General features: G+C 54.9%; 1 protein-coding gene across 6 annotated transcripts; it reads left to right on the forward strand.

Annotated features, from left to right (window-relative positions):
- The first annotated feature begins 1747 nt into the window (after positions 1 to 1747).
- Positions 1748 to 16984, forward strand: BSDC1 (BSD domain containing 1). Of its 6 annotated transcripts, none has more exons than XM_075909150.1 (11): positions 1748 to 1817; positions 3785 to 3845; positions 5884 to 6000; positions 6872 to 7042; positions 7194 to 7248; positions 8000 to 8115; positions 9105 to 9173; positions 9448 to 9529; positions 10736 to 11290; positions 13745 to 13848; positions 14732 to 16984. In XM_075909150.1, exons 1-11 carry the CDS (start codon positions 1807 to 1809, stop codon positions 14762 to 14764), a joined length of 1374 nt encoding a protein of 457 aa, XP_075765265.1. In that variant the 5' UTR covers positions 1748 to 1806; the 3' UTR covers positions 14765 to 16984. The 6 variants fall into 6 exon arrangements, with proteins under 6 accessions (XP_075765265.1, XP_075765266.1, XP_075765263.1 ...); XM_075909151.1 differs by having other exon boundaries at positions 1749 to 1817; positions 6875 to 7042; XM_075909148.1 differs by having other exon boundaries at positions 1767 to 1817; positions 3761 to 3845.
- The last annotated feature ends 118 nt before the right edge of the window (positions 16985 to 17102 follow it).

Below are 17102 nucleotides of genomic sequence, written 5' to 3' on the forward strand. Positions count from 1 at the left end.
TTGCGCAAAAGTTTTTCGGAAAAAGACTTTTGCCCGAACGGGAGCAGCATAGTATTTCCGCAAAATCACTGACAATCTTACATGAGATCGTCAGTGCTTTTGCAGAAATTCAAGCGGCCAGTGTAGACAGCTGGCAAGTTTTTCCGCAAAAGCAGATGATTTTGCGGAAAAACTTGCCAGTCTAGACACAGCCTGAGGGTTACAGGAGTTGGAGTAAGAAGTCCTCCAGCTTGACAGTATTTTGACATTATTTCAAAATAACTGCCTACTGTGAAGACGCAAACTAAGTTATTTCAAAATAGTGTTGCAGTGTAGATGTATCCTAAGGGAGCTCAACTCAGCAGTAAGGGAGACAGGCTGACCCTGCCAGGTAGCCCATTAATATACCAAAGTATGGCCCAGGCAGCCCTGAAGGGGGATATTCATTTGGAAAGACAATATAAAAAGGAGACAAGTCCAGGAGGGAAAACATTCCCCTCCCCAACAGGAGAGATTACAACCAGGAATGGCTTGAGAAGTCACAGGCTGAAACGGGCCGTATTACCCCACTCTGCAAAGCCAACCTGTAGGGTTGCCCGCTGTCCGATTTTGAACCGGACAGTCCAGTATTTGAGCTTTCGGTTCGAGAAACAAATTGAGAAAATAGAAACGAGAAAATAGAACTGTCTGGTGTTTTCTAAATAAGATGTAATGTCGATTGTGATGTCATATCAAGTGTGTTCGGTATTTTTGTTGAAACCATCTGGCAACCCTACCAACCTGGGATGGGAATACACTGGGAGGCGGCTGTGCAGGGAATTTGGGGGAGCCAGGCTGTGGCTCCCTGGGCTCCCCACAAACCCCCCACTTCCCCACGCCTGTGTTGACGCTCAGGCTCCTAAGTGCTGTTGCCAGGGCTCTTGCTAGGGTGATCATATTTCCCTGTCCTCCTCCGCTACCGCTACCCCAGAGTTTAGCTGAGGGGCGGAAAGGCTTCCTTCTGCTGGCAAAGATCTGGGGCTCTTTCTAGCCAGCAGATCTTGGACTCGCCGGGCGCTGGTCCAGCCAGAGGCAGAAGCGGAAGGAAGGCGCCTGCCGGCCGGGTTGCCCCTGACCTCAATGCTCCGAGCAGGGACTGGCTGTCCATGGGGAACTGGGAGTGGGACGGGCCCCGCCAGGGGGACATAAAGGAGCAGCAGGGCTGGGGGAGGCTGAAGGGGCACAGCAGGGAGGGGCAGCTGATCTGTCTTGTAACCAGCCCCCCCGCCCGCACTGGCCAATTCCTGCAGCCACGGGGTGGGGGGCTGTTGGCCGAGAGCCAGCACGGAGCGGGGGGGGAGGGGTGCTGCATTTTCACCCCCCCCACCAGACCCCAGTCCCTCGCTGGCCACTGGACCCCCCCCGGGGATCGGCCAGCAGCAGCCCCCCCAGGAGGGGGGGAGAAAAGGGGGGACAAGTGACCCGTTTTTAAGGAAAAGCCGGGGCGCCCCGACACCCCCCCCCCCGCTCTCACATGGGGGGGCCACGAGCTCCAGCCGGTTTGGGGGGGGCGGGCGCTCAGATCCAGAGGGGGGGGAAACAGAGTTCCCCTCCCAGGGGACGCAGGACGGGGGGGGGGGGGGGGGGGGGGGGCGGCTCCCACTGAGCATGCGCAACAGCCGCCCGGCTCCAGCTCTCTGAACTCGCCGGCTCCCCCGCCCGCCCCAAGCGGAAGTGACGTTGTGTCCGGCCCCGCCCCCACGGGGCTGTGGCTAAAAATAGCCCGCCCGGGAGGCGGGGCTTCTGGCGTCAAAGGTCAGTAAATATTGGTGACGTCAGGCGGCCAAAATGGCGGAAGGGTGAGAGTAACGCGAAGCGGGGGGCGGTGCCTCGGCGGTGCGGGGAGAAGGGGCTGAGGGGGGCTGGCTGGGGGGTGGGGCACAGAGTGATGGGGGGCTGGTTAGGTGGGGGCTGGCTGGGGGGTGGGGTACAGAGTGATGGGGGCTGGTTAGGTGGGGGCTGGCTGGGGGGTGGGGCACAGAGTGATGGGGGGCTGGTTAGGTGGGGGCTGGCTGGGGGGTGGGGCACAGAGTGATGGGGGCTGGTTAGGTGGGGGCTGGCTGGGGGGTGGGGTACAGAGTGATGGGGGGCTGGTTAGGTGGGGGCTGGCTGGGGGGTGGGGTACAGAGTGATGGGGGGCTGGTTAGGTGGGGGCTGGCTGGGGGGTGGGGCACAGAGTGATGGGGGGCTGGTTAGGTGGGGGCTGGCTGGGGGGTGGGGCACAGAGTGATGGGGGCTGGCTAGGTGGGGGCTGGCTGGGGCGTGGGGTACAGAGTGGTGGGGGGCTGGTTAGGTGGGGGCTGGCTGGGGGGTGGGGCACAGAGTGGTGGGGGGCTGGTTAGGTGGGGGCTGGCTGGGGGGTGGGGTACAGAGTGGTGGGGGGCTGGTTAGGTGGGGGCTGGCTGGGGGGTGGGGCACAGAGTGGTGGGGGGCTGGTTAGGTGGGGGCTGGCTGGGGGGTGGGGCACAGAGTGGTGGGGGGCTGGTTAGGTGGGGGCTGGCTGGGGGGTGGGGCACAGAGTGATGGGGGGCTGGTTAGGTGGGGGCTGGCTGGGGGGTGGGGCACAGAGTGATGGGGGGCTGGTTAGGTGGGGGCTGGCTGGGGGGTGGGGCACAGAGTGATGGGGGGCTGGTTAGGTGGGGGCTGGCTGGGGGGTGGGGCACAGAGTGATGGGGGGCTGGTTAGGTGGGGGCTGGCTGGGGGTGGGGTACAGAGTGATGGGGGGCTGGTTAGGTGGGGGCTGGCTGGGGGGTGGGGCACAGAGTGATGGGGGCTGGTTAGGTGGGGGCTGGCTGGGGGTGGGGCACAGAGTGATGGGGGCCTGGCTGGCTGGGGGGTGGGGGCACAGGACGGGGGTGATGGCAGGAGGGAATCTGTCTGTGCAAAGGAAAGAGTTGTGCGGTGTGACAGCAGCCATGGGAGAGCTAAAGAGCACGTCTAGCTCTGGGGAGTGTTTCTGAGGGTTGGGAAAGGAGAGGCTTTGAAACGTGGCCTGGTTAAAATCCGATAGTTTAAAGCGGGGGTGGGGAACCTTTTTTTGGGTCAGGGACCATTGAGCCACGGAAAAATCAATTGCGGGGGCTGCACAACATTGAGAAGCAAATAAAGCACAAAACAAACGAACTCTCACTGAAGTGGCTCCTAACAGAAAAGGGGAAAGAGACTCCACATTCCCCTCACACCAGAGCCTAGTAGGGCCCAGGCTAGTACATTTCCCTGTGCTCCATTCCCATGGTGGGAGGAGGGCTGGGGCACCAGCACAGGCTCCCCAATGCTGAGTGCAGGAGCCCTGAGCCTCTGGGGCCACACCCAGGCAAGCCAGGGGCCACATCTGGCCTCCAGGCCTGAGGTTCCCCACCCTTGGTTTAAAAAGCAGCCAAACTTGCCTGCCTTGCTGTTACTGACCCTCCCTGAGATAATTAGACGAAGGGGAACTGACTCTTCTAATTTCCCTGCTTCCTATTGGGGTTGGGTTTACTCTGCAAGTCACCAGAGAAGGCTAGGGTTTGGCTGTGGATGCAGGAATGATTTGCAGTTAATTAAAACTCCTTTGAATCCTTAACCTTAGGAAGGAGAGTTGCTGGGTAGGGGAGTTGCTGGGTGGGAGAGGTAGGTTCTGAGACGGTCCAAAAGGTTTGAACACTGAGAAGCAGTGACTGTCGTTCTTACACATGCTGGGATATAATGTAAGTTTTAATGGACTCCTTGGTGTAAGATTATAATGTGACAATCACAATTTCAGCTTCGTATGTTTGTCCTGTAACAGGGAAGATGGAGGCTGGTGGAGAAGCTGGTTGCAGCAAAGCTACCAGACCGTCAAAGAGAAGGTAGGAAGATGGTGCTTATATGGAACAGGACAAAATGTTGCTTAAGGAAATCTTGCATCTTCCTATAATAAATTACAAAGGTTTATTGGATTTCTCACTCTTGTGGATTCTCCTATAACCAGAGCAGACCAGGCCCACTAAGTCTCTCTTTGGGTGTTTTCTGTTTTGCTGTGTAATCCTCTTCCCTATAGAAATTCTTACTGATTTTTAAATGTTTTTCTTAAAGTAATCTATTCTCACCACATGGGGCTGCCCCTTTCTGCCCATGGATTGTAGCCTGATATTTGAAGTACACTGGACATTAGCCATAATGTTGGTGGTATCATCTGCAGTTCAGGCAATATGCCCTCTGGTGCCTTCTAAAAATGCACTTCCTAAGCAACTGTGCAGCACTGAGGTAGTGGCAGTATCGCAGTGCAGAACTTTATTCCTCATGAGGCAAACTATCCAACACTTATGAGTAGTATAAACTTAAATAAGCCGTGACATGGTAGTTGAGCCCCAGATAGCAGAGAGTCTGGCTGCTCTGCAAAGATAAGAATGATCTAGTGGCACTTACCTAAAGGGAGCCATTGGACCAGGGCCTTAGCCAAAATTTCCTTTCTGAACAGTGTTGTGAGAGGTGCTCTATACTAGTCCATTGCTGCTCTCCTGCCCAGAGCTGTCTGTGTTTGTTATGAGAGGCCTTGGGGTCCATTGGCATGTAAAATGTTGTTCTAATAATGGTGTAGTTCATCAAGTCTGTGTTAACATCCATGTTTGGGGAAATCTGTGTACTGGAAAGTCTTACCCTAGTCTTATCCAAACAGAAACCCTGTCCTCCTACATGAGCTGTGAAACATTACTTGAAAGCTTGAGCTAGATTGTAAGTGTAGATCTGCATTTTGAAAGGCCTCTTGTACTGGAGATGGAGGAGAGAAGAATGCCCAGTACAGACTGCCCCCCATAGCATTGTACAAGGCGTGAGGCTGAGAAGTTCAGCTACATGAAGGTCAAAACTTGGGATCGGCCCCTATCCCTCCTGCAGGTTTCACACTGGCTCCCTGGAAGTAGACTGGCAGCGGCTGCTAGCCCTCAGCAAAGCCTTCCCGGGAATGGGGCTGGCAACCATTGCTGGCCCCACTCCCGGGGGGGGGGCGGCTCTGCTGCAGAGCATTTTAGCAGTTACATTTTTAAACACATTTTTACATCCCTAGTCGAAACTAAGTAACTTGTGACTCATCCACGTAATTGCAACTTTCATTCAAAAGCTATTGGAGGGACAGGAAAGGAGCCAAGGAAGTGTGGCTTAAAAAAATCAGATTTCTTTGCTATGTTGAAAGTTATCCTGTAGATCTGGGCACTTGTCAGCTTTTGTTAAGGCCCCGCGGCAGGTACCACCCTGCTAAAGAGTCGAGAACTGTGATTATGGCATTGTTGGGAGAGTGTGCACTGTCGGGCCTATGACAACGTGCTTAGGAACCAGGTTTTAACCTAATTCTCTGTCTGGGTTAAAATGTGATTTCTCTTCTCTTCTCTTCCCCCCCACCCCCCCAAACAATGCTTTTTCTGTCTGCACTAGCAAGGGAAGTATGTGCTGTAATGTGGACTGGGGGCAATTGCGTTAATCAGCTTTGTTGTAAACGTGGCTATTTCTGTGGTGTTGATAGGGCTTCACCTGCAAGAGCCCTGTCATCTCCATGTACAGAGTAGTCCCTTCGGATAGAGACTTAGTTATAAAAATAAATTTATAAATAAAATAAATTAATGGAGATTGCCTGTCTCCTAGAACGGACCTTGAAAGGTCATCGAGTCCAGTCCCCTGCCTTCACAGCAGGACCAAGTACCATCCCTGACAAATATTTGCCCCAAATTCCTAAATGGCCTCCTCAAGGATTGAACTCACAACCCTGGGTTTAGCAGGCCAATGCTCAAACCACTGAGGTATCCCTCCCCCCCATCATTGCCCCAGGGTTTGTGATGTCTGAGATTTTAAGGGTGAAGATTGACTTGTGTGAGAATCTGGGCTCAATTTACTTAATGTTCCTCTCTCTTGTAGTCCACGGAAGCACTGGAATTCATGAAGCGGGACTTGACCGAGTTTTCCCAGGTGGTGCAGCATGACACAGCATGCACTATTGCAGCCACGGCCAGCGTGGTCAAGGAGAAACTGGTTGTAAGTAAGAGCGGGCGAGCTGCAATTCTGCCTCTGGCTTTCATTAGCGAGAGCGGGGCTGGGTGTCCACCAGGGAATTCTGGAGCCAGGCCGACTAATCCTTTCAGGAAATGATGCCTTTGAGTATGAGTGCAAAGGCCTGAATTCACATCACTCTTGGACTTTGAATTTGATCTCCTGTCCCCAATGCAAGGTGTCTGTGATTACCCTAAGTGATTCCTTGCTGTTTCGGCCAGACTGTTGATGTCAGTGCTCCGTTCACAGTTGTCAGCATGAGGTGGGGCAGGTGCATGCTGTGGCTTCCAGAAGGGCCAGCTTCCTGCTTTCCATTTCTGACTCTCAGGATGGGGGGCTTTTTGGAGCCACAGGCCAGCTGTCTGCACAATGGTGGCAGGTGTTACAAGGGGAAGCCTTAGGCTGGGGAAAGGCTTAGTTGAGAGTGGGATTTTACGATTTGGGGTGGGAGGAAGGTGGAATATCCCTGTGGATTCACATTCCTTACTTGGAGACTGGGTGGAACTAATTTTTCTCCTGCCCTCTTTGGTCCCCCATCTATCTGTTGTTGTGGGGCTTGGAATCAACTTCCCCACCTGTCCCCGTGGCACTGTTACTGTGATCACACAGCTCTCTATCCTCTCCCCAAACCAGCCACTCCTACCTGCTCCCCACTGCTCAGACTTGTTCTCTGCCTAGCTGTTGCCAACACCCCCTTATTGCAAGGCAGCCAGTACTGTGCAATAGCCCCACTACCACCCAGTAAGGAGAGAATTGTCTCTCTTTGAAGGGACACTCACAGCTGGAAAAGACCACGTGGGATTCTCTCCGGTTCAGGCATCACTGTTTAGATTATTCCCTTGTCTTTCTCTTTGAGAAGACAGAAGGCTCCTCAGGCACAACTGAGAAGATGAAGAAAGGGCTTGCGGACTTCCTGGGTGTTATCTCGGACACGTTCGCGCCCTCGCCAGATATGACCATCGACTGTGATGTCATAACGCTGATGGCAACGCCCTCTGGTACCACAGAACCATACGACAGCACCAAGGTATGTGCCGAGTGCCCCTCTTTGCCTTCAGGGAGGGAAATGCCTCAGCTCCCACCAGGGATGTGTGGCACTGACCTCTGTTCATCACTGGGCTCAGTCGCTGCCCTTCCCGTTCATGGCTGTTCCTTCCCGTGCGTGTGCTCTCTTGCAGGCTCGTCTCTACACCCTGCAGTCGGACCCAGCAACCTACTGCAACGAACCGGATGGTAAGACCAGGGCTGGGCTGAAAGGGGAGACATTGAGGCGTTGGCATGGGCAGTGTTTGGTGTGTCTGAGGGTTGGGTTCCCAGAAATTGAGTGCTCCTGTGTCAGACCACCACTCCAGGGGCTCTGTGGGCAGGGAGACCATGGCAGCTGAGTTACCCTCACAGCTGATGAGTTGGCTCTGTCCAGATATGGCTGAGGCTCCGTGCCATGTGGGAGCCTGCAGAGCTGTTGCCTGATGAACCTGTTCTGGGATTTCAGAGCTGTGAATCCGACACTTTGCTTTGGGAGTTGGCCAAGGAGTGAACGCTGAGCCTCAGCCCGGAGAGACACGGGAAGGGCCTGGGCAGGACAGAGCAAATGGTGTTTCAATTGGAGTGGAGAGTGGGTGGACGTGCGTGCAACTTACCTACCCTTCATACCCACGTGCCCAGACTGATGTGCACTTTTAAAGGGATTTGTCAAGGGCAAGTCTAGCTTCTCTCATTCTCCTGCTTCCTCGTTGTGACCCTCCGTTTTGTGGGCGGAGGCTGGCTGTGGATCCTAGCATTTTCTCTCCAGGAATGTGCATCTCAGGCTTCTAAGTGCGGTTCTTACTCCCTTCCTTAGGACTCAGGTTGTTGCCTCTGAGATGTCCCTTGCTGCCTTAGCCTGGCCTCTTCACTCCAACGGCACCTGATAGCACCAGATAGCAAGTTTCCCTTAACTCCCTGCATTTCTGTTCCAAGGACTTCTCTTTACTTCCCTGTGCAGGCCCTGCTGTGCTCTTTGAAACCTGGCTCTCCCAGTTTAACCTAGAGGAGAAGAAGGGAGAGATCTCGGAGCTGTTAGTCACCAGTCCCTCCATCCGGGCTCTCTACACCAAGATGGTGAGGTGCTGCCGGGCTCGTGGACTCTCTCATGGCTGGGTGGGCTCAGACCTGCCTGAAGTCTCCAGCATGTGGGAGGCAGGGGAGATGGGAGTAGGAACCTGGATTCCTTGGCTTCAGGGCCTAGAATAGAAGGGAATGGCTTTAGCCAAGCAGGGTGGCCTGTGCCTCATTGGACTGCTTGTCTCTGTCTGCGGACTGCCAGTTATCCGCTGCTCTGGAGCTGCCTGGCCTCTGTGTCAGCATCTTCCGGCCTTTGTGACTTCTTGTGTAATGAGTCTCCCAACAGACGTTTGAGAGCAAGTCACGTGTATTCTGAAAACGCAGGTCACTTACGTCGAACACAGTCTGTCCTCGAGGTGGTTGGAGACGGAGTAGTACAGGCGCACGGTGCCCAAGTCATGGAGAGGCTGAATGAGCAGGGAAATTAATATCATCTGGTGGGGAGAGCAGGCAATTGCGAATCTGGACGCTTGGTTTCTTTCTATCCTCTGTCCGCCTAGTCAAGCTGCGCTGATGGGTCAGCGAGCAGTTACTGATGTTGGTGGGTTGGCAGCCGTGGAGTGGCCCAGTGTGGTGCCCCAGTGATCTAAGAAGAGATTTTGAGCATTGTCTTCCTCAGGGAGATGGGATTAGGATACGCAGAGCAAGGACATGGGGTGGGAGCAGTGGCCTTGTATGGGAGACCTGGGTTTCCCTGCTCTCCCTCCCAGGTCTGGAGGGTTGGCCCATCGAGGTGGTGCGGATGGCCTGACGTGGGTGGATGGGCTGCTCACTAGCCACCCCTCTACGCGGCTGCTCCATCAGCCCCCGGGTTCCAGTGGGAGCCCCACGGAATTGTTTCCTGCCCGAAGGATAATGGGTTTGCAGCCTCAGGCCCTGCCAAGAAGGCAGAGCAACCCCAGGGGGAGTGGGGTCAGAGAATGCAGCATCTGCAGGCCTTTCTCACAAAATCCTTCCCTCTCTTCTTCCCTTCCAAATGGTCCCAGGTCCCAGTGGCTGTGTCCCATTCAGAATTCTGGCAGCGCTACTTCTATAAAGTCCATCACCTGGAGCAGGTGGGTTCGAGGGGGTGGGAGGTCCCTCCTGCAAGGAGGCTACCGTGGCGAGGGGCTGGGCAAAGTGGCTATTTCTTGACATGCACCCTCTGATCAGAGAGAGTTGCTATCCCCTGAGCAGCAGCAGGCAACGGAGCTCCCTTCCCCAAGCCCCTGCCAGCAGTGACAGTGCTGTAGGGAATTTGCAGGGGTCGGAGCCCTGCCCACGAGGGTTGGCATCTGAGAGGGGACGGTGTGGGAGCAGCTCCTGGCTGCAGCTGTCAATTCCCCACAGGAGGAGGTTCGGCGGGAAGCCCTGAAGCAGAGGGCAGACCAGAGCGTGCATCGGGAGGAGCCAGACTGGGAAGAGGAAGAGGGTAAGTCGGATGGCTGGGCAGCGGGGGGAGAGCTCCTGAAGACCCATGGGTGGATTTGAAAGGCGGAAGGGTGCTGTGGAACAGTTCCTGCTAATTGTCATGCAACCAGCTTCCCAATCCAGCTGCAAGACCCGTCCCATCCGAGGCTGTGTCTGTGTTCGACTGTGGCCCGAAATAGCCCACAGCTGCTATCAGCTGCACCATTGAAAGGCCAGAGGGATCCCTAGTATGGGGGAGGTGAATGCTGCTGGCACCACTGTGCTGTGCGGACCTGCTGGGAGCAGGGCTGGAGGAAAGCCTGGTTAAAATGCTGGGTGGCTCCTGCCACAGGCGTTTAGTGCCTCCCAAATCTGCATGGTTTGATCCTTGCAGTTGCCCTGTGAGATGGGGCAGCGGCACCCCCACATTGCAGCTAGGGGGAGCCGAGGCACAGAGAGAGGAAGGGACTTGCCCAGGGAAGCTTTGGGATGGAGCTGGGCATGGAGGCCTGTCTCCAACCTGGGCCTGCTGCTCTGGAGTGCTCCTGCACAGGTAGGCTTTGCACACTGCCCTCATGCCCAGCATAATCTTGCAGCTCCCATTGGCCAGAAACCGGCCAATGGGGGCTGCCTGGGGATGCCCTTTGCCCAGGGACTCACGGCACACAGAGCACGTGGCCCCTGTAGCTGGCTGCTTTGAACAGTGTGTGGGGGCGTGGAAGGCAGGGAGCCGGGCGGGGAGCCACCTAGGTAAGTGCCGCAGCCTACACCTGGCAGCCCGGCAGCTCTCCTCACACCTGCCTCCGCATAACCGAAACCCTTTGCAACACCCCTCCTCCAGGTCAGAATCCTCTCCTGCACCCATACCCATACCCCCTCATGGACCCTATTCCTCCTCCTCCACCCCAGGTCACAGCCCTGTCCTTCACCCAGACTCCCTCCCAGACCCCACGCTCCTTCCTGCACCCCAGTTTCCTACCTGAGCTCCTTTCTGCACCCAACCTCCACCCCAGACCCTTGTGCTCCCTCCATTACTACCATGGAAAAGTGCCACCTTTGACTACTTACCAAATTCTTGTGGTGGCCCTTCAAAAAGTAATCCCCACCCCTGTGCCAGGCTGTGGCTCTGATGCCCATGGTTGGGAAGGAAGGTTCGTTCCTCTTTCAGCCCACGTTCTCTATTGGTACGTGATAGAGGTGCTAAGATCCCTTCCCACTTCCCTCACAGATGAATTGTTGGCGATGTCGCCCCTGCCTGGCGTGAATCTGAAATCTCCAGAAGAGGGAAATCTAACGTCATCTGTCCCTGCGTCAGCAGCTGCTCCCCTGACGCCGGAGGGAGCTCCCATCCCCAGCCTAAAGGAGCCAGCAGAGGAAAGCTGGTCTGGTCGAGCAGCAGATCCAGCCCAGGTGACCCCGTCTGAGAGCAGCGAGAGTGTCTCCCTTGTGACTCAGGTTGCGAACCCTGCCTCTGTGCCTGATGCACAGTTACAGACTGGAGCACAGCTGTCTGGGGCCGGGGACCTCTCCCAGAGGTTACAGGAAGCTACTTCTGAAGAGCCGGGCTCCCAGCCAAAGCCAGCAGCACGTGCACATCCTCCGACAGCCGCTCAGCCGGTGGTGTCTTCAGAGCAAGTGGGCTCTGCGGGGCTCAAGGAGCAGGCGGAGAGCAAGCCCAGGGGCCAGATAGAGACACTGAAAGAGGATGGGCTGGCAGATTTACGAGTCTTTGAGCTGAACTCAGACAGTGGAAAATCCACTCCCTCCAACAATGGGAAGAAAGGTGGGTCTCTGCCCCGTACACGGAGTCATCACCAGGCACCTCCCCTCGGGAACAAAGCTCTCGGGAACAGTGCCTGATTTATAATGCACGTGCTTTATTCCTGTGTTCTGGGGTCCGCCTAAATAGGCCTTGAGCTGTGACTGGGGTGACAGGCTCTGAGCCGTAGAGCAGTGCGCTGAACTGGGGAGCTGTCTGCTGATCCCACGTTGGGAGCCTGGATTGTTCGTGTGCTGGGTTTTGCCTAGGTGCCACCCATCTCCCCACGGATGGCTCCACAGGCAGATTCTGTAGCGGAGCGAGTTCTAGATCAGCCAAGTAAACAACTTCTGCTTCGGTCCTGTGCACAGCGGACCCAGGTCGCGTTGCAAAGCACGCCAAGGGGCGGGCGGATTCTCTGACTTGGTACTGCTGCAGGGAGATGAGTGTGCTGGATCTGACGCCTCAGGGCGATGGGTGGTGGTGGGCTGGTTTGCCTCCTTCTCTTTTAGAACCAGTAATACACAATTTTGCCACCTGGGGGTGTCGAGCTCTTGGCGGTCTGTGGTCAGGGCTGCCTGGGATGGCCGTGAAGCTGTGGTTTGTTCCCCTTCATCCAAAAGCCTTACCTCTGCGCCTAGCTCTGGGAGGCCTCAGGACAGCCAGAGTGAAGGGCCTGGGGTGTCTCAGGCTAGTGGGAGTCCACCATCAAACGCTTCAGCAAGCCAGACGCAGGTGTGGGGTACAAACACCACCCTGCCATGAGCTGCGTGGCCCTGGTCTGTGTTGACCTGGCCCTCAAGGTGTTGGTTTGCCCCGGAAAAGCCTCTGGGGCTCCAGGCAGCAGGGCCTGAGAAGAAGGCTTGGTACGTTAGATGTGGGGTTATACTGGGGAAGGGAATCCAATCAGATGAAGAAGAGAGCTGAGTTTCCCAACAGGACATAGCAGGGTATCTTCTTCCTTTCCTCGCCATCCCTGAATGCCAAGACGGTGGCAGGTACTAGGTGGCGATGGGAAATTATTCCTTCCTAGGAGCCCCCACCAGTAACCTGGCCTCTGGTCTGCTGGGAGCATTCTGCTCAGCCCAGAGCATATGGGAGTGGGGTGCTAGCAGATTCCCGATAACCCCAAATGCCTGTGTAGCTCTTGTCCCCTTTTACCTGCTTTTTCTCTCTGACAAACTTGGCTCTAGTTTGGGAGGAGTGGAGCTGGGCAGAGCACCCCTTCACCCCCCCCCCCCCCCCCCCGCCCCAGCAAACTGAAGTGACTCCTGACACAGTGGAAGTCTGAGTCCAGTTGAGTGCAAACCAACTCCCTATCCTCCTCCTCTTGGGGGTTGTGAGCTCAGGACCCATCACGGGAGAGCACAGCAGGGTTCCCCCTCCTGCTTCTCTGGCGTCTTGTCTGCCTCTTCGTTGGTGTCTCCCGGATGGGCCAGAAATTCACAAACGCAGACGCTCGCGAGCTCGTCCTCGGCAGATGCTTGCTTTGACCCTGGGCGCTGTCAGCCCCCTATGGGGGTTTGCAAAGACTTGGCCCTGCTTTTCCACCTCATGATGGTTGGCAGTTGGTCAAGCCTGGAGGTAGATGGCGTTGGTGTCTTCCTCAGCCTTGCTGATGCATGGCTAGGTTGAGTTGGATTCTGTGCTACTTTGGCCCAGCAGATGCAATTTGGCACGTGCCAAGGCTTCAATGCTCAGAACACCTAAGCCAGGAGACATTGTGGCTACGTCTACATGGGCAAGATTTTGCGCAAATACTTTTAACGCAAGAGTTTTTGCGTTAAAGTATTCGCACGAGAGAGCGTCTACACTGGCATGTGCCATTGCGCAAGAGATGTACTTTTGCGCAAAAGCATCCGTGCCAGTGTAGACGCTCTCTTGCGCAAGAAAGCTCTGATGGCCATTTTAGCCATTGGGCTTTCTTGTGCAGGAAATTCATGTTGCCTGTCTACACTGGCCTCTTGCGCAAGAACAGTTGAGCAAGAGGCTTCTTCCTGAGCGGGAGCATCATAGTTCTTGTGCAAGAAGCCCTGATTTCACACATTAGAACGTCAATGTTCTTGCGCAAGAACTCCCTGCCAGTGGAGACAGGCAGCATGTTTTTGAGCAAAAGCAGGTGCTTTTGCGCAAAATCATGCCAATGTAGACACAGCCTGTGAGTTTAGTGGAGTCTGGAGTCAGCTGCGTCCGGGACCCTGCTCTGCCCTTACTAACATATTGCTGAGGAATAGTGGGGGCAGACAAGGGGACGGGCCTTTTCTCTAATCCCAAACCTCGTGCCCCCGAAGCTCGGGCAGTTAGCGGACAGAAGCCAAATAAGACGATCCTGGGCTGATGAAATCTGTTTCGCTCTAAAAAGCCCCGGACCCTGGTGTAAAATATGCAGGAAACCTGATGCATCATCAGATCCCACCAAAGATTCCCATTTGTTCTTTGCCTTCGAGAGCCCTTAACCTTCTTGTCATGTGGTTTCAGGCTCCAGCACGGATATCAGTGAGGACTGGGAGAAAGACTTTGATTTGGATATGACAGAGGAAGAAGTGCAGCTGGCGCTCTCAAATGTGGAAGTGTCCGGAGAGGTAAGAGAGATGGAGCTCTGGACCTGGCAGCACTAACTCGGCAAAGGTCCTTCCCAGTGTTGGGAGCTTCCTCCAGGAGTCTGCTGCCAACTCCCCCATCTCAGAGCTGAGTGGAGAGTAATCCCAGCAAGTAGGAACTAAGGGAAATCCCTGGGCATTAGAACAACCCCATCCTCGCTGCAGACAGCAGCACAAGCTGCTGTAGAGAGCCATGGATTTTGCTGCTCCCCTTGCCTCTCCTCACAAGGAGAAATGGGGGTAGGCAGCCAGCTAGAGTTGAATAACCAGAGCTGTTAGCTCTGCAGAGGTTGGGATCCTGGTCACAATATAGCAGGCTTGCGGGAGCTAGATGTGGACTTGGGCTCTTACAAAAGGCATGCAGGGACTTGCTACGGAGAGAGAAGGGATTAACCTTTTAAACGCTCCTAGGACGGCCACTGAGACAAGAACACTTGTTTCCCAGAACAGTAAAACTAGAGCAATCAAGTGTGTTGTGTGTCAGCGAGGCTTCGCGCTAACTGGCTTGGCTTGTCTGACCACTAAGGACTAGTCTGCACTACTGCGCTCTGTGGGCACAGCTGCTGCATGTCTGGTGAAGATGTGCTATCCTGAAAGGCAAGCGCTCCCCCGTCAGCAGAATAGCTTCAGCCTCTTGCTGCGTAATATTAGTGGGAGAGCAACCCTGACTGCCTTAGCACTGTGTAGGCCACACTTGTGTGTCCCGGGAGGAGTGGTGGCTTTTCTGCACCCCTGAGCAAAGTTACTGTGACTTGTTACTTAGCGTAGACAAGCCCTAAGTGTCCAACGCTACCGAAAGCGCCCAGAGACAGGCGGCTGATGTGTTATCTGAACCAACTGACGGACGTCTCTCTCCTGTTTGCAGCTCGAAGACGAAGAGTGGGAGGACTGGGAATAAGGCGATTGCTTCCTCTGTGTGTGTCACAGGCTCCTTCCCACCATCCAATGTGAATTAAATCACAGATCGACTATTCCTTTCATGTGTAACTGTGCTGGGGTTTGCGATTCCAGGCTGGGGAGTTCCATCCTGCTAAATCCTAGGGCTAGCTCAAACTCATGATGCTGGAAGAGGTGATAACAGGTGTTACACTCATATGCACAGGGGTGCTGGGGAGGGGGGGGTGCATCTTCTCAGTAGGTCCAACAAGGTCAAAATTGACTGCCCAGATGCAGGCTTAGGGTGGGAGGCAGGTCAGGCGGGGCCCTGGGCTCGAGCCAGGCATTAGAACATCTGGCAGGATTAGAACATCTGGCAGGATTAGCCTGCATCGGCAGGGTACCCGTCTGCTGTCTGCTTGTGTGTGACTAGAGCCTACAACGCAGCAGGTTAGATACAGTACGAATTGTGCCTGTTCACGCATTACTCCAGACTAGCTCTGAGCCCCCTGCCCCCAAACTGGGACTGACCAGAGGCTGGAGAAGCCGCCTTGGCAGCCTCTTCGTATTGCTACACTTACCACTGTGAGGAACGGAGGCGGGCTGGGGGCTTCGATCTAGAGTCGGGCTTCCCTAAAGGGAACTAACGTCGTCTCCTCAACTCTTCTTGAGCCGTAGCCTGGCCTGTGGTCTTAGAAGCTGCTACAGAAATCTCGGCACTTCCTTCTGCTTTCTTGGGATGCAGCTTTTCAGTGGCACTTCACCCTCCCCCGCTCTCTCTGCTGGGCGATGAGCATGCTGGTCGTCCTTAATTCCTCAGGCAACGTCCTGATTCTCGTAGTGTTCCCCTGAATAGGGTTTTCTGGGCAGGCAGGGGACCTGGGTCGTTCCTGGGGCAGAGCTGCCCCTGTCTGTGTGTACCAGCCACCCAGCGTGGTCACTTAAAAGACCCAGGATAGGTACAGTGGTCACCAAAACATCAGCCTTTGCCAGCAGCACGTACTACTCTTTGCTGTTCTATAGGAAGCAGAAGCATCATACACAACAGATTGTACCTGATGGCAAGGGCCGGCCACAGGAGCCGTTGACTTGGCTGTTTGAATTCCCCTCCTTAAATCCCCCCACCCTTCCCTTTCCCCTCCTTGGCAGGACCTGCCTGTCCCCTGTGCATTCCGAACATTGCTAGAGCCTCTCTGCTCCTGTTCAGCTAAGTCCTCCACGAGGCTCTGACTCCTTCCTCCCACCCCTGTTGACTTGGGTAGACCCTCCTTTCAGTCTGTCATCTCTGTGTGGGGGTTTCCCTTCTTTCTCTACCCTTCTGATCTGTCCCAAAATGCTGCTCCCCAGTGGATGTCACCAGTACAGTTATCCTAAAGGGACAGTGTCTACCCCACCGTCTCTGGCCTTCAAAGTATTGGTTTTAGCCATGGTTTCTTTAGGCCATTCTGCTTCTTAAGGGCCGGTTCACTGGGGCTGTGGGTTTCCCTCTGTTTTTAGACAGCACTAGCCTCCTGGGGATTATGGAGTGTCAATTTTCCCATGGGGAGATTCTCCAGTGGCGGCCGCAGCTCCTGTAGGTGCATTGAAGAGGGCTGTGTCACCCAGCTCCCTGTCTGAGAGCCTCTGTATGCCACACAGCCCACTGGGTCCGGGGACCAGCCTACAGCATGGCCCCAGCGTGGCATTGTAGAATGAATCCAAAAGGTCTCTGACCTGTGCTGCTGCCAACTGTTCTCCTCAGCTATGGTGCATCTCAGGGATGCAGGTAAAATGCAGCTGCATCCCCTCTATGCTGAGGTGTAGCCAAGTCCGGAGACAATCCTGTAGTAATAGTTCCTCCAATGTGTTTGGACTCTTGTGCGGCTGGGTCTTCTACCGGGAGATTGGTGTCTGTCTGGAAGTATCGGAGACCCATGTTGTTTGCGCATGCCCTGTGGGGACCCTCTTGTGTATATACCGCCTCATTTAAAGGTATGGTTCCCTGCTGCTCAAGTCCCAAGGTTGGAGCTGGGAGAAAGCGTGGCGCTTGCCTTTCTCTTTGTAACTCTTTCATTAGTTAATTAACCTCTTGGTTATTTGTGCAATATTCTCTATTTTAAATTATACGGCATCTCCTGGGAGCATTTTATAGCTGGGGCAAAAGAGAGATTCTAACAGCTGTTAGTTTTGTAATGACAACTTTCTCCTGAATCTTTTACAGACTTGCAGTTAACAGAAATTAAAGGAATTCTACAGAATCAGCTGCCTGCATTGAGTTGTCTTTATTTCCACCACCTACAGGGCCACATGTGGCCATACTCGCAGAATGGATCTGTGTGTACTTGGCTGGCAGTCTAGCTTGGGGGTGAGATGGACAGTCT

This window comes from Pelodiscus sinensis, chromosome 25 (genome assembly GCF_049634645.1).
Source record: "Pelodiscus sinensis isolate JC-2024 chromosome 25, ASM4963464v1, whole genome shotgun sequence".
Taxonomy (NCBI): Eukaryota; Metazoa; Chordata; order Testudines; family Trionychidae; genus Pelodiscus; species Pelodiscus sinensis.

Bases quoted from the DNA above. Each gene is read 5' to 3' on its own strand.
- BSDC1 (XM_075909148.1), top strand. The intron at 7,249-7,999 runs GTAAGACCAGGG...TTCCCTGTGCAG, and splicing joins CTACTGCAACGAACCGGATG to GCCCTGCTGTGCTCTTTGAA. The intron at 9,174-9,447 runs GTGGGTTCGAGG...AATTCCCCACAG, and splicing joins AAGTCCATCACCTGGAGCAG to GAGGAGGTTCGGCGGGAAGC.